This window comes from Sceloporus occidentalis, unplaced genomic scaffold (genome assembly GCF_023333645.1).
Source record: "Sceloporus occidentalis isolate IW3139 unplaced genomic scaffold, rSceOcc1.0.p SCAF_11, whole genome shotgun sequence".
In the NCBI taxonomy this organism is placed as follows: domain Eukaryota; kingdom Metazoa; phylum Chordata; class Lepidosauria; order Squamata; family Phrynosomatidae; genus Sceloporus; species Sceloporus occidentalis.
The window spans coordinates 13,586,276-13,601,866 of record NW_028316991.1 but is presented as its reverse complement, the minus strand read 5'-3'; the positions used below and the strand labels follow the sequence as shown (position 1 = coordinate 13,601,866).

The window sequence follows — 15,591 nt, the reverse complement described above, 5'->3', positions numbered from 1 at the left end:
TTTCATTATTAGGAGGAAACATAGCCATACAGTTACACAACATATCTAGCATAATTATAACAGATCAGCAGTTCAGCCATTGTAGTGTCATAGAGGCAAACAATACATGGAACATCCGTTGTCTTTATTATTATTTTTTATAACAGAGGAAACCAATGCATACAAAGTGCTATTATTTATTGGAAAATGGCCTCATAAAAATATCACAACAGCCACCCCACACCCTATATCTGTAGGTTACAATTTTAGTGCTTGAATGAAAAATTTATGATATTCAGTGAAGGGTAATGGAGGAACCCGTGTTACAAAACAGACATATACATTTCTCCATGAACAGACATCCATCAATCTCCTTCCTGTTCCCCAAAACAACTGCAAACGAAAAGTCAAGACAACCAAACGCGCATGCGCACTCCTGTCTATTCTTTTTCTTTTTTAGCCAATCACAGCATGCGTTACATACGCGTTCCGACCGGTTGAGCCCTCAAACATGAGCGAATAAACATCGAGCTTTCATCGTAGGATAGGCCACGGAGAGAGGAGGGAGATAAACTGCTGGGAAGCTGCAAGATGGCGGCCGCTAGCTGAGGGTTCCGCCGACACACTGCCGCTACAGGACATCGCCTTGTTTATTTATTCTTATTGTGGAGACGGTTAAGGTGGAATAAAAACAGACTACTGAGACCGGGGAGATAGTCATTAAACCGGCATTCGTGTTATTTTTTTTTTTTTATTTAAAAAAAAAAAAAAGCAGCGTGCTTGGCTCCGCCTAGAGGGGCGCACAGCAGACATTTTTCTTTTTTGTTTTTTTCTTTTTTCCCTATTATTGTGCTACGAACCCCGGATAGAAATCACTACTGCCGCCGAGTGGGTGTGTGGAGCGCGGATTGTTCGCCATGACGTCCATACACTTCGTGGTGCACCCGCTGCCTGGCACCGAGGACCAGCTTAATGACCGGTAACGAGGCTGGGGAGGATGGATGATCCCTTCATACATGGGGGGGGGGTGGTCTGAGGTTTATGGAGACCAGGCCTAGACCTCCTGCCTTCCCTCCCTTTAATCTGGGGGAATGTGACAAAGGGGCGGCCTGTTATGGGGTTTAGGAGACATCATTTTACGGTTCCTCAGGGCCGGGTAGTTACAGGGAGCGAGTAGCCCCGACTTCGAAAAACTTTACTGCCGGCAGCAATCTGTCCTGTTCTGTGTGCTGTACATGGCGCTGGCCGGCTTCGTGTTTAATTGTACAAACATATGGCGCTTACTATAAATACTCTGACAGCCTCGTCTATGCAGGAGCTTTGTACTGAAGCTGGTTATAAAACATGTCTGTAGCATGACGAGTTTGGGCGATTTACGTGATGGCTCATTCTACATGTGCAGCTTGGTACCTATATAAAGCTTTTTATATATTTATATACACGCAAGGCTTTATTGAACAGTACTGTGTATATAATGTGATATTTATCAAATACTATCTAGCACTTTGCTTTTCTTCTTTATGGTTTTATTTCCTTTAATGGTATATGTGTGTGTGTATGTATATATATATGTATATATGTATGTATATATATATATTTCCGAGCCGGGAAGAGTTCTTGAAGGTAAAATAGATGCTGTTGGTTTCATACGGTTAGGCTTTTTAAGGTTATTGGTAGAATTTAGGGCAGGCAAAGCACACATCGGGATCCTCTCCGGTTACTCGTTATGCTTTAGGTGATTTGGCTGTCAGACTAGTTGATGTATTAGAGTTGATGATCTCACGTGCCCTGGGCACATGGGATACGGCTTCGTCATGTGACTGCTATGATGGTTAATAGAGAGCGTCATCTTAGTAATTATGACAGTTTCTCCGACGTGTTCTAGCCGGTCAGTCTATATATAATGTATATATCTCATTCTATGTATCCTTTCATTCTCTTCTGCTGTTTATAGCGCACGCTGCCAACATGGAACTGCTGCACCAGAAGTGAATCGGCGACAGCTTGTATTTATGTCGAGCGTTTTGATAGCCCCAACAGACAGAGCTGTGCTTTACAGCAACACTAATAATATGCAATGTAATGTTACGTGTTAAGTAACTTCATCGTTCCTCCGCTTTGAAGCGCTTTTACTTTGTGTAATACTAAAATGGAGCATCTCTGTCCCGGTGGCGTATTTTTGGTGCCTCGCCACACGGTTGGGGTTGAAGGCCAAGCCTTGCCCCACATTCTATGCCTCTGATGCATCTCAATGCAGCAAATGTAATTGTATCTATACTGGAAGTAAACACTGAGAACATCCTATAAGCAGTTGATGTACGTTATTGTATTATTATGGATGAAGATGTAACGCATCTCTGATAGTCTTCAGACATCTATTGGATTTAAAAATAAAACAGACCTAGAAACCATCATAGGGGGTAAAGCTTTTTCTGGGCGAATAATAAATGGGTCATTTATTTAAATAAAAAAAAATTAAAATGTTAAACGCTAAAAAAAACAACTTTAGAAACCTTTGTTCTTAGCCTGATATAAGTGGTTCATGGGCATAATTTAAGTAATGAATAAAACATACGTTTTTTATTTTTGTGAGTCTATTGCGTTCTGGTGCTATAGTATTATACTATTATATAGTAATAGTATTTACCAAGTCTTGGCGTAAAGCATAAAACACTGATCAGAATGCTGCGAGGCAAAGACAGTTACCCCATGAAGGAAATATAAGTTGGGCCATGGCTGCTGCTTTAAAAAGCCCTGGTTACCCTAAGACTGATACGCTACATGTATGTGGAAGCCTCGTCGTTAGCGGGTTTGGCCATTTCAGCCACATCCTCCGTATAAAGTAGCCAGGTGTTGGCAGTGAAGTGGTCCTTGTTGCCCAGCATGGTGACGTTTGGGGTGGCACGGTGCCACCTTGGCTGTTGTGCGGTAGTTCTCGTAGAATGTGGCTGTTAAAGCGTATATCATTTTTCTGTTTTAATGTTCCCTGGTACGAGGAAAGACTGCCGGGGTGGTTCATGAAGCAGGTTTTCATGGTCAAAAAAACCACATAGAGGCTGACCGCGTGGATTGTCCGTTGGAGTGATGTGACGCTCGCCACTATCGGGCTCCAGAACAATTCAACTCCGTTTTCTGGAGTGATCGATCCCGCGTTGGCTTCGGCTCTTCTTTGTGGTGACTTTGGATTTTCCTGATGCCTGAAGAGCGCAACCTTCTTGACCCCAAAGACCCAACCGTGAGATCCGGTGCGAGGGGAATGATGTCTGGCCTGTTCTGTACGCTTCACGCTGGGCCTCTTGGTTCAGCGAAGATAATCTTTACTGCTTTACGACATTCTGCATTCCCAGCTCTTTGACAACAAAGACTGCCTGGTATTTACTATCGAGGTCTCGCTCAGTATAGTTTCCTGTAAAGTGTTACTGGTTTGCTGGCCGTGTAACCGTGTTTATTTTCCGGTAACGTTGTATCCTTAGGAGTTTGTAGGCACGTTTGGTCGTGTGTAGGTTGTACGCTTGTGTCTTGTATGTCGGCTCCCTTCGGTTTTTATACTTTTGTAATAGTATAGCTGGTGAGGAACGTCGTACCAAGTAATCTAACGAGTGACGCTTCGGTTTGGGATATGTAAGGGTGTTTTTAATGCCTCTGTGTCGGGAGAGTTGGAGGATTAAAGGCATATTCTGCTAAGTAAATGGTGGAACTTGTGCGTTTTTACACAAGTATGGCTGTCTTCAGGGAAGTTGTAGAATCTCCAGCCAAACATTAAACCTAATTAAAAAATGCGCCAACATTAACTTTTAAAGCCTGGCTGTGTGTGAATCCCCTCGGAGCATATTGAATACTGTGATTCCAGCTGTCACCTGCGGCCTCAAAATTGGCCGGTTAATCTTAAGGGCTCGGAAGTGCCGCGCTCTCTGGTAACGGCACCGATTGATGGTACGATCCGCCTTAAGCACTTCGCCAGCCACAGGTCACGCGAGCTTTCACGATTGTGGGATATACTGTTGTGTTGTACGGGGGGGGGGGGGCGGCCATCTTTCACCTCGCGCGTTTCTCTGCCCATGGAGGAGGCTGCCAGATATAGCTTGTTGGCTACCATGTCCACAATGATGCTGTGGGGTGGGCTGGCTAGCATGCCAAAAGAAACGGCTGATACTTCCTAACGTGTAAAGAACCGTTAGAAGCCGCAGGCTCTAAACACCCCCCCCGTTACAAAAATAAAATCAGTCTTGTCTTGAGTGATTTGCTTCATAGTATTTACAAAAGCGAACGAACGACAGGTTCAATATTCTGAAAGTTAGCAGAAACCCCGGCCAGCGGCCTGAGGAAATGTGCAAGATGGGTTCTGTCACAGAACTGGGGAAAGACTGCCCCGTGGAGCCATCAGTCTTCCCGATGGTCATTCTTCCCCATGCCGGACGGTGTCTGCTTATGACGTTTTACATGCATGGTGCTTTTTGAGGAAGATGCTGCTTCAATTCCAAATTCTATTCTATTATAACTTTGCTACAATCTTAAAAATGAAAAATAAGGCCTTCTGATTTAATATTTAAGTTAATTAAGCAGGTCTTCTGCAGGGGGGGGGCACTCGGTATGCGTTTGTTATAAAGACTTTGCCGCTGCAGCTCATCGACTAATAGAATACTGTTTGATTTTGTTTCCAGACTAAGAGAAGTTTCTGAAAAGTTGAATAAATACAATCTAAGCAGGTAAGTAAAGTTTTTTTTGTTTTGTTTTGTTTTGTTTTTGTTCCAGTTTAATGGAAATTTCAAGTTTACCGTTCAGTTTGTGGTTTTAATATTTTGAGTATTTATTGCATATGGATTGTCTTCCTGTTAAATCGAGTGCCCCGGTTACCGTGAGATCCGTCTCTGTGGGGGGTTAATAATGTTTGGCTTCCCTCTATATAACCCGCTATTAACAGTTATGGGCAACACGTTCTGCCCGTTGGGGTCTTGGAACCTAAAGTCTTCCTGATATTTCTTTGGATCTCTTTAAAGATAGTTTGTATTGTACAGGCCGAGCACAATTTCATCGGTTCAACCCTCATTTATCTCTTTCTCATTTGGTTTTATCAACCAATGCACGCGGATAAAATATTTTTTTTTTTTGGTATGTTTAGTTTCACTTTATTTCCCCACAGGTATTTTTTTTCCCTTACAGACTAACTATTCATCTTTAAGAGCTTTTGTGTTTGACACCAAAGGGATTTAAAAAAAATTAAATAAAAACATTTTTAGATAGCATTGCAAAGCGATATTTATTTTCTAACTCCAATGTATACCTTTCTTAAGATATTACTTGTTGGACTTTTTAAAGGCCTTGTATCTATAAAGTACCATAGATGTCCCTTTTAACCCTTAGAGTGCCTACTACTTTTGCTGTACGTTAGCTGGCAATCTAGGCTTAGAATAAGACCCCCTGATGACGTTCTGTGTCATGTTTCTATACGTTGGGGGGGGGGGGGAATCTTAAGAGCCCCCTGCCCTCGGCATTCCCAGAGCCAGTGCTGGAGGTGAGTATATCACGTGCGGGGAGATGTTTGGCTAAATGTAGAAGGCTGCCGCAAAAGCATATGGGGGCATTCTGCAGAAATAAACGGGAACCATAAGTATTATTGTGCGCCGTGTAGCATTGACAGCCGGCTGTGACGTGGTGAACACGTCTCGGGTATTAGGATTTACGTGTTCCTTTATGTTTGCGTGTTCGTGGGGATAATTGGAAAATATTTCAGAAACGTCCCTTTTGAATATTGTGTTCTCCAGGTAAGCAGTTATTTTTTTTTTCTTTGCTAATCAGTATTATGTTGTCCAAAGCCCGGTAGCAGCGAGACGGATCCGATGTTGCTCTGTAAAGCCTCTCCTAGGCTGGCGAATTCCTAATTGAACTTTTTGAATGGCGCTTCGTATTATCTGCAGTCTCGTTACGGCTGCATTTTCTTCTGCTAAGTGGCTATTTGGCATAATTCTGATGCTGTTATGAAGCGGCAAGAGGTCCGCGCTAGACTCTTCTTTTAATTGTTTTCAACGTATATTTAGGGACACCCTGAATACAAAGTAATTAGTTCAGTAGGTGATCTGAGGGGAGCCCCTTTGATTAATCAGTCACTCCGCTAAAAGTTATTTCTGCTTAAGATACAAAATAAAGAGAAGAGACCTGTTTAGTGTGCATGTAAACTTGGCACATTTGGATATTCATTCTTAAATGTAATCCTTTTTTATATATATATATTTTTAAGATTCTACACTTTTGTTCAGTGCACTCCAACATGTGTATACAAATTTAAAAAAGTAATGGTGTTAGCAGCCAGTCTTTATGTACTGAAACATGGATTTGCGTGATAATTCCTCCCCTTTTGCACATGCTGGCGTGCTCCGAGGAGCGAGGTCAGTCCAGGACGGGGAATGTATGTTGGTTCTCTAGTGAAGCCAAAGCTGTGTGCTTTGTTCAAAATATCTCTGAACAGTTAACGGCTCTGAAGAGTAATTCCCATCAGTTTATTTCTTACATTTAATCCAACTATTGTCGTTTGTGGTTTTTTGTTTATAGCAGAGTTGTAATTTTTGTCATGTAATATACCAAAGTGTAATATGCATTAAGCAGAAGACCAGGCAATGTACTGTGATGGAGACGCCATGCTGTGCCTGGCCATTAATGCAGCGGCTACTGGGAGCTGGGTACCCACCATTAATGGCACCCAAAGGAAACGAGATCCTGGGCACCACTACTCTTTTAAAAGAGGCTTCCATGCTGTGGCAGTAAAGCTGTGCCTTTTTGTTTTCTACCGAGTGTGATTTAGTGCAATGTTTAAAGTGTCTTATCAGCTGACCTATTTTCTGTTCTCTCCATGCACACAGCCACCCCCCTTTGAATGTCTTGGAGCAAACGACTATAAAGCAGTGCGTGGTTGGACCTAATCATGCTGCTTTCCTGCTGGAGGTACGCTGCGGACGCACCGCGTACATTTCACATTTTGCGCTACAGGAATGCCGCGCCAGCTTCGTTTCTCACTACTTATTTGATTTTGTTTCCTTTCAGGATGGCAGAATCTGCAGAATTGGGTTTTCCGTTCAACCAGACAGATTGGAATTGAGTAAACCAGAGAACAATGATGGGTAAGACGTGCTGCATCAGGCAGTCTCTGCAAATATTTAAAATAGTCTACATTTTTACTGTGCAGCCTAGTCAAAAGGTTCTGTATAAAATGGATATATATCTCTACAGTAAAATCCTTAATCTTTGGGTGAAAAGGGAAAAGTTAAAAAAATAAAATAAAAAAAATTGCTTGGCAGCCCAGTGATTTCACCATGACATTACTGGCATACATTTGTATGAGAGATCCCCAGAGATATATCAAGCCCATACTGCACTGGAAAAAATATTGAAAATATAATACAGTACTCCTAAGACGTTTTATAAGTAATATATAACCACTTCCCGCTCACCCCTTCTATAAGTAATACCGTATTTGCTCGATTATAAGATCGAAATGCTCTGAAAGATACCCCTCGTCTTATAATCGGGGTCATCTTATAATCAGACCTCAAATAGGTCTGACTATGAGACTAGGATCCAGATCCCCTGCAGCTATGCAGGGGACCTGGATCCTCCTGTGTATGCCCCCCCCAACTTACCGGTGCTTCTGAGTCCCCGGTGCTTAGTCCGGGCAGCGCGTAGAGCGGAAGTTGTGTACGTGAATCGCGTAGAGCTCTACACGCTGCCCGGACTAAGCACCGGGGACTCAGAAGCACCGGTACGTTTGGAGGAGGGAGGGAGTGTTAAATGGGAGGCATAAGGCATTTCTGGAGGCAGAGTGCTCTGTGAAATGCCTTTTAACCCCCATTAATGCCACTCTGCCACCAGAAATGCCTTTTAACCCTCTATACGCCACTCTGCCTCCTGAAATGCCTTATACCTCCCTATATGCCGCTCTGCCCCATAATATGCCTTTTAACCCCCTAAATGCCAGTTGCATATAGGGGTATAAGGCATTTCTGGAGGCAGAGTGGCACATAGGGGGTCAAAAGGCATATCATGGGGCACAGTGGCATATAGAGGGTTAAAAGGCATATCATGGGGCACAGTGGCATATATGGCGTATAAGGCATTTCTGGGGCAGAGTGGCAAGCCTGGGGGCAGATGTGCATAACTGGGGGGGCAGGTTGAAAAAAAAAAAGGAAATAAAAACAAAATATTTTTCTCAATCGTAGCTTTTGCTAACAAACAATTTTTCACATAGTTTACATGAATTAACATTTACTGGTAAAACTTTTTTCCTATACGGTCGTCTTATATTCAGGCTTTCTTTTTTTCATAAATTAATATTCAGATTTTGGGGGGTCGTCCTTATAATTCACTACCCGCTCATTTAAATCAATAGTATTACAAATATGCAATATTGGCTAATATGTAAAGCATGCATGTGGCCCTCTGGAACATACAAAATGTGGGCTATGACTGTAATCAGGAGATGTTGCTGAAAATTTCAACTTATGTCAACTGGGGCACTGACGATATTCTGTGTCCAGAATTCACGTGTTCTTCAGTCTTAAATTGACAGGGGTCTCCAGGCATTTTTATGTTCTACATCATACATGTTTAATCAGTAGTGGAAATCAAGGGTTTTGGGGTTCTGCAGTAAACATGGCACCCTAGGGTGTCCACTGTTTGTTTTTATACTTTATCTTAGAATACTAATGGAGATTCCCCTTGTAGCTCCTTTTCCGTCACTTAGCAAAGCAACCACACCGAGCATATAATTCTGTTTTGTATATTGAAAGGTGAAAACAATACTTACAAGTTTCCCAAGGCTGTTTCTTAGGCTTGTATGGTGCCAGGCTAAGACATTGATTTTAGGCTTTAATTTACAGCGTAGATTATTTCCCTCTTTTTAAAATACTGTATTCTTTTCTAATTTGACATGTGCGCCATCTTTTTTTCCAGTTCAAAGTTGAGCAGTGGCTCAGGGGCCGGAAGGACATCCAGGCCGGGCAGGACTAGCGACTCTCCCTGGTTTTTGTCTGGTTCTGAAACTCTGGGAAGACTGGCAGGCAACACCCTTGGGTAAGTCTTGTGTGTCTTTCCTTCTGCTCTACTAGGTTTAAGGTGGAATTTTTGTGAAGTGTTCTGTGGCTTTTTACTTGCAGTGCTGTCCTGTGTTGTCAGGTGCCTTCGATGGTGTATTTTCTCATTAAGTTTGTAATATAATTACTGCATTGTGGACTAGTCTTGTTGGGGGGGAAACCAGCAGTTAATGTGTCCACTCCCGTTAGATGCTGAAATCCCATTTGAAATGTACCATTATGCAAAGCTATTACGTGTTGTCATATAGACCATTTATAAGTCAGTGCATCCCCCCTCCCCATTTATTTAATGTTGTGCTTTATAACGCATCCAGTGATCAGAAATTTATCATGTACCCTGATTGCAACTATTAACAAACTTCTGCTCTCTCTCTGCTCGTAGAAGTCGTTGGAGTTCGGGGGTGGGCGGAAGCGGCGGTGGCTCTTCTGGTCGCTCCTCAGCTGGTGCGAGAGACTCTCGAAGGCAGACACGAGTTATACGCACAGGAAGGGACAGGGGCTCTGGACTACTAGGCAGTCAGCCGCAACCTGTTATTCCAGCGTCTGTAATTCCGGAGGAACTTATATCACAGGTGCTTCTCTTGGAAATCGAAAAATGCATCCTATAGAGCTTTGGCAGGGGTTACTGTGCATATTTTAGTGCACCAGTGTTTCAAAACTATCCTAATGTGGTCATGCACTAACAGATGAAGTGTTCTGACTTGTGTCAAGTGTTCAAGGTTTGGTGTTGCATTATTTTAACCCCTTAAGGACCGGCTTTTTCCTCTTTTTGTCCATTGTGACAGAGGCTAACATTTTTGCAGTGCACATGTTATATAGATTTTTTTTTTTTTAGCACAAGAAGGGCTTTCTGAAGATACTATTTTTGATCATATTTAATCTTATAAAAAATATAAATTATGGGGAACAATTGAAGAAAAGCAGTTTTTCTCACTTTTATTTCAAAAATAAGAGTGACATTGCCATTTCAAAACCATTTTTGCCAAATTTGGTAATCCTGTCCCCATGTCCTATAAAAACATCTTTGAAGCTGGCCAATTCAGTTTACCCCCATTAAACCGTAGATTTTTTTTTTTTTTTTTTAATTGGACATCCCGGAGGATTGTGTGTATATTTTCGTTTTGATAGTTAGTAGCCCTGCGTCTCTCTTATTTGGGACATCTTTCAACCTGGCCAATTAAATTTTACCCCAACAAACCAAACAATTTTTTATTTTTTTTATTTTTAAACTAGACATCCTATGGGTTAGTATTTTAACTCTTTCCCTGCCAGGATTTTAGGGAAAATCTCTCACAATGGTGGAGTGGTCACCGTGTGTCCTGGGGTTGGTTTTCGTTATTGAATGAAAGTGCAATTAAGAATATTTTCATGTGCTAATAAGCCACCTTCTCTATGTCCTACAGGCCCAGGTTGTCCTTCAAGGAAAGTCTCGAAGTGTCATCATAAGAGAGTTGCAGAGGACAAACCTTGATGTGAACCTTGCGGTAAATAATCTGTTGAGTCGGGATGATGAAGATGGTGATGATGGCGATGATACAGCCAGTGAATCTTACTTACCTGGTGGTAAGTGCAGTTAAGTATTTAAACCTCCTAAAGCTTGTAGCAAAACCACAGAGATTACTTCAGGCTGGTCAGTGTTCCAAACTGAATGTTGATCTTGGTGTAGGAAAAGACAAAAAGAAACCAATGTACTGTTGGTAAACCTCATTTGGTAGTAGCGTTAGTTTTGATGGTGTGATGTCTCTTGGCAGTATGTTCTGTTTTGCTTAATGACGGCTTATGATCCTTGTGTTTATAGAGGATCTTATGTCACTGCTGGATGCTGACATTCATTCTGCTCACCCAAGTGTCATAATTGATGCTGATGCTATGTTTTCAGAAGATATTAGCTACTTTGGTTATCCATCCTTTCGTCGCTCTTCACTTTCCAGGATAGGCTCATCTAGAGGTAATTCTGTGCCTTTGACTTCTTGGCAAATAGCAGTCTTTATTTTATATTTTGTAGTTTTTAGCATTCCCATGTTGTAACTTTACCACCATGTAACATGTAGGCAGAACATTAAATTCCAGGAGCAATGGAAAGACGTTTAAGGTAATCGAATATGAAATGCCTGCTGTTTGTTAAATCTCTCTAAACAACTTTTTTTAAATAGTTCAGTGATTTGGACTCTTATGGTAACTTACTAAATTATATGTTGAATAGCACTATTACCTTTTATAAAATGCTAATGTGTATTGCATTTTATTCTTCTGAAGGCTATATTAAAAAGATATCTTACCATGTAGTTATTCAACAGTCCTGCCCTGGTTAGCGCTTTAAAGCGGAGGGAAGTTAGTTATAATTTAATAGGGGGGAGACGGGATGGAACATCAAATTTAGGTGACCTCCCATGTAGCTGTCTCACTTGACCCTGCACTAGAATGCCTAATAGCTGCTGATGGCGAGACGTTTATTAACGATATATAGGCTTTACGTGCTTCTAGGTAAGAAAGGGGTCTCAAATAGAGATTGGCTTACTTTTATCCCACTGGTGTGACCCAATTGCATACCAGTTCTCCTTCTTCCCTTAGAGAGAGACTCTGAGCTGTTGCGTGAACGTGAGTCAGTCTTGCGTTTGCGTGAGCGAAGATGGCTTGATGGTGCCTCGTTCGATAATGAAAGAGGCTCCACAAGTAAAGATGGCGAGCCTGTGTTGGATAAGAAGAATACACCCATCCAAAGTCCTGTGTCGCTAGGGGAAGACTTGCAGTGGTGGCCAGAAAAGGTATTGACATTTGCATAAGAATCCCTGCTTCCATCATTATGTCGTAGTGGGCATGTTTAACATCTGACACCTGTACGCGGTCCTCAGCAGTGAACCGAGACCAACGAGGCTGAAGGAGAACCAGAGACCTATTCTGTTCAAAAGATGTTACCATTGTTTTAAAAATAAGGGTTTGTTTTGAAACGAGAACCCTCAGCCTTAGACGTTAATCAATTTCAATGTGTTTCTGCGTAGGATGGAACAAAATTTATTTCTATCGGAGCACTTTATTCTGAGCTGATTGCCATCAGCAGTAAAGGAGAGCTGTATCAGTGGAAGTGGATAGAGTCGGAACCGTACAGAAACCCACAGGTTGCGTTTTCTTTGCCTGCTTCTGCTATATTCTGTGACTGGTTTACTGCTAATTTCCCATTTGAATCATAAAATTTACCGGCTATACCAATTTGTCTCTCTTCTTATAGAATCCATCATTACATCATCCGAGAATAACATTCTTAGGCTTGGCAAATGAGAAAATAGTCCTCCTTTCAGCAAATAGTATAAGAGCTACAGTAGCCACTGAAAGCAACAAGGTTGGTAGGCTTCTATTTTTCTTGTTTGGATGTGATAAAATATACATTTTTTCTTTTAATGGCATGCAAAAGAGGTTGGATATCCTGTGAAGTTTGAATAAGCATGTCTGTTAGCTGACTCCAAGAGAAGGTGGCAGACAATCCTCTTTCTGGGGTCATTGTGCAATTCTGTGATGTTAAGTTCTTGGTAAATATCGCCATTTTAAACTAGTTTGTACTACACAGTTATAACCCCTTTGTCGTTGGTCTTGTGCTATACCACATGGCTGAAAGTTCTTATTATTCTGACATGTCTGCTTTAATTTTTTTATTAGGTTGCCACTTGGGTTGATGAGACCTTAAGCTCTGTTGCATCTAAACTAGAGCACACTGCCCAGGTCTTCCCGGAATTACAAGGTGATAAGATTGTGTCGCTACATTGCTGCGCTCTCTACACCTGCGCACAACTAGAGAATAATCTGTACTGGTGGTGAGTATTACACATTCTTTTATCTGATCTCGGCTCTTACTGTTTTGCATAACTTGAAGTGCAACCTTTAGCTCAATTTAAAGAAATATCAATATATGACTGAAAAGCTTTTATTTTTTAGGAAGGATGGAATTGGTACAGTGCATAAAATGTTCATATATCCCAAGCTGCAGCCACTTTTCTAGCAACTTGGTAACATAATAATTTAGGTTGGAAACAAAGTCCATCAAGTTCAACCTTACTTATCCAAAAGACAAAACCCCCTCATTGACTTGATTTCCAAGTGTGGAGTGTAGACGCAAACTCGCATGATAACCTGCTAGCTTTCTTGCCATCGTGGTTTTGCTGCAAGCGGGCTGCCCCTTGATTGTGCATCTTTTATTTGCTATGACTGTCATTGTGAAGGCATTTCATACATTGGTTGTTAGAGGTGCCATGGGCGAAGGTTAATTCACTCGATTAGTAGAAATATCATTCTACGTCATGACAAGCCAATTGCAGTAAGTGCTTCTTTCAAGAATGTCTGACACTGAGAAATGCATAGAAAGGTAATGCAGTGGATTAAAGGATTGATTTATAGATCAAATGCACCTCCTATCCCAAATGTAATGCTTTTTTTCGTATTACCTTGTAGGGGTGTTGTTCCATTCAGTCAGAGGAAAAAAATGCTTGAAAAAGCACGTGCAAAGAATAAAAAACCCAAGTCTAGTGGTGGGATTTCTTCCATTCCAAATATCACTGTTGGTACCCAGGTATTGGACAAGTATAATGGCACTGAATTGTTGAGTGGATGGCTGTTGTATGTTTCTGAGCCATTATGGCTAAATTTAGGCAATTCTTAGTGAAGGGAAACTATTGTTCATTTCTAATTGCGGGGGTTAGTATGTTTTTTTTTTTTAACAAAGCCAATGGGTGCTTTTTATATTTTTAAATGAAATTGCTGTGGGTCACTGGCTATTCACTTTTGGAAAATATTGTCTATTTTTGGGTTAAACAGTTGGAATGATTTATGATGGCATGCTTTGAAATTGGAAGTGGTACTAAAGTTGAAAGCTATGGAGTACTTTGTGTACCAGTGTTATGATTTGCAGTATCGCTCACCCCTGAGCAGTAAGTGCCTAACATTGAATGAATCTTTTTGGCAGGTATGCTTAAGAAACAACCCTCTCTACCACGCTGGAGCCGTAGCCTTCTCAATCAGTGCTGGGATTCCTAAAGTGGGAGTTTTAATGGAGTCCGTGTGGAACATGAACGACAGCTGCCGATTCCAGCTGCGCTCACCAGAGAGTCTGAAGAACATGGAGAAATCTAGCAAAACCACAGAGGCCAAGTGAGAGCCATATCCAGGCACTTTTATACGCACTTCCAGCTCCTGGAAGTACCGCTGTAAAATTATTGGGAGTCTGTTACTGCTCTCTGCATTTTAGTAATGGCCATAAGCGATCGTTACAGCTATACAACTAACCTTTTTGGTTTTCATTCAGGCCTGAATGTAAACAGGAGCCAGTCAAAACAGAAATGGGTCCACCACCTTCTCCAGCGTCCACTTGCAGTGATGCCTCTTCCATAGCAAGTAGTGCCTCAATGCCATACAGTAAGTGATCGGTTATTATGTTTGTGGCACATCAATAGTAAATGTTGTAAACTTAGGCTCCTTCCAGTTCACTTGATAAACTTGTGTGTCTAATATTACTTCTATAAGATTACCTAAAGTAAATATTGTAAACCTTGTGTGTACTGTATGCATCTGTGTACTTCTTTTCCAGAGCGTCGGAGATCCACTCCAGCTCCCAAAGAAGAAGAGAAGGTGAACGAAGAACAGTGGTCACTTCGAGAGGTTGTTTTTGTGGAAGATGTTAAAAATGTTCCTGTGGGCAAGGTTTGTATAGTATGATTTACTTTAACGTTCCTGCCTAGTACAGCGTGTCTATGCTAGCACTGATTAAAAGGTTAGCCGCAACGTATTGGGATATGGTTAAGCCCTGCTGTATAATTGCTTTGGATTACTTCAGAAACAATGCAACATTAAACTTCAGTGTCCGTATGTGATGTTGTATCTGGATCTTTTCAGGTGCTTAAAGTTGATGGGGCTTATGTTGCTGTGAAGTTCCCTGGCACTTCCAATAATTCAAGTAGCCAATGTAATCCTGGATGTGATCCAGACCCCTCATCTCTTCTTCAGGACTGTCGCTTACTGAGAATTGACGAGCTTCAGGTAGTTGCTTGATGTTCTTTCCCTAGAGCCTCGTAGTATGAGTTATACATATTGCTTGGACAGCAACCTAATATTTTTAATGCAACTTAATTTGTTTAATTAATATGATTTCCCAAGAGACCCTTTACTGATCTATGTACTGAGGCCTTGGACGCCCTTTAGCTATGCTTCGGTAGCAGCATTTGTTAAATTTTTGTTAAAATGTATGTCTTGCTAATAAAGCAGTAATGTTCCATTCCAATGTACTAACAATTGGTTCAAAGCCTTGTTGATTTTTCTATTTTTTTTTCCCCTCTTTATTGTGCAAATTCTCATGTGGTTAAGAAAAAACAAAACTTTAGCTTTCCATGAATAACTTTGTTACTGGGAACCTGTTTTAGGTAGTGAAAACAGGTGGAACGCCTAAAGTTCCGGACTGTTTCCAACGGACTCCTAAAAAGTTGTGCATTCCTGAAAAGACTGAAATCCTGGCTGTGAACGTAGATTCTAAAGGTAATGTTTATCAAGATAT

General features: G+C 41.4%; 1 protein-coding gene across 1 annotated transcript in view; it reads left to right on the top strand.

Annotated features, from left to right (window-relative positions):
- Positions 1-896: 896 nt before the first annotated feature.
- The window catches only part of LOC149305606 (E3 ubiquitin-protein ligase UBR5-like), a 35,038-nt gene continuing 20,343 nt past the window's right edge, over positions 897-15,591 (top strand). Inside the window, exons 1-18 of the mRNA XM_089477171.1 lie at positions 897-958; positions 4,641-4,685; positions 6,834-6,915; positions 7,015-7,091; positions 8,920-9,039; positions 9,442-9,631; positions 10,463-10,622; positions 10,858-11,007; positions 11,613-11,824; positions 12,059-12,175; positions 12,286-12,396; positions 12,711-12,865; positions 13,500-13,617; positions 14,011-14,195; positions 14,350-14,459; positions 14,632-14,744; positions 14,937-15,080; positions 15,461-15,572. Of these exons, the coding sequence (XP_089333297.1) occupies positions 897-958; positions 4,641-4,685; positions 6,834-6,915; positions 7,015-7,091; positions 8,920-9,039; positions 9,442-9,631; positions 10,463-10,622; positions 10,858-11,007; positions 11,613-11,824; positions 12,059-12,175; positions 12,286-12,396; positions 12,711-12,865; positions 13,500-13,617; positions 14,011-14,195; positions 14,350-14,459; positions 14,632-14,744; positions 14,937-15,080; positions 15,461-15,572 (2,263 nt within the window). The remainder of the gene's footprint in view (positions 959-4,640; positions 4,686-6,833; positions 6,916-7,014; positions 7,092-8,919; positions 9,040-9,441; positions 9,632-10,462; positions 10,623-10,857; positions 11,008-11,612; positions 11,825-12,058; positions 12,176-12,285; positions 12,397-12,710; positions 12,866-13,499; positions 13,618-14,010; positions 14,196-14,349; positions 14,460-14,631; positions 14,745-14,936; positions 15,081-15,460; positions 15,573-15,591) is intronic.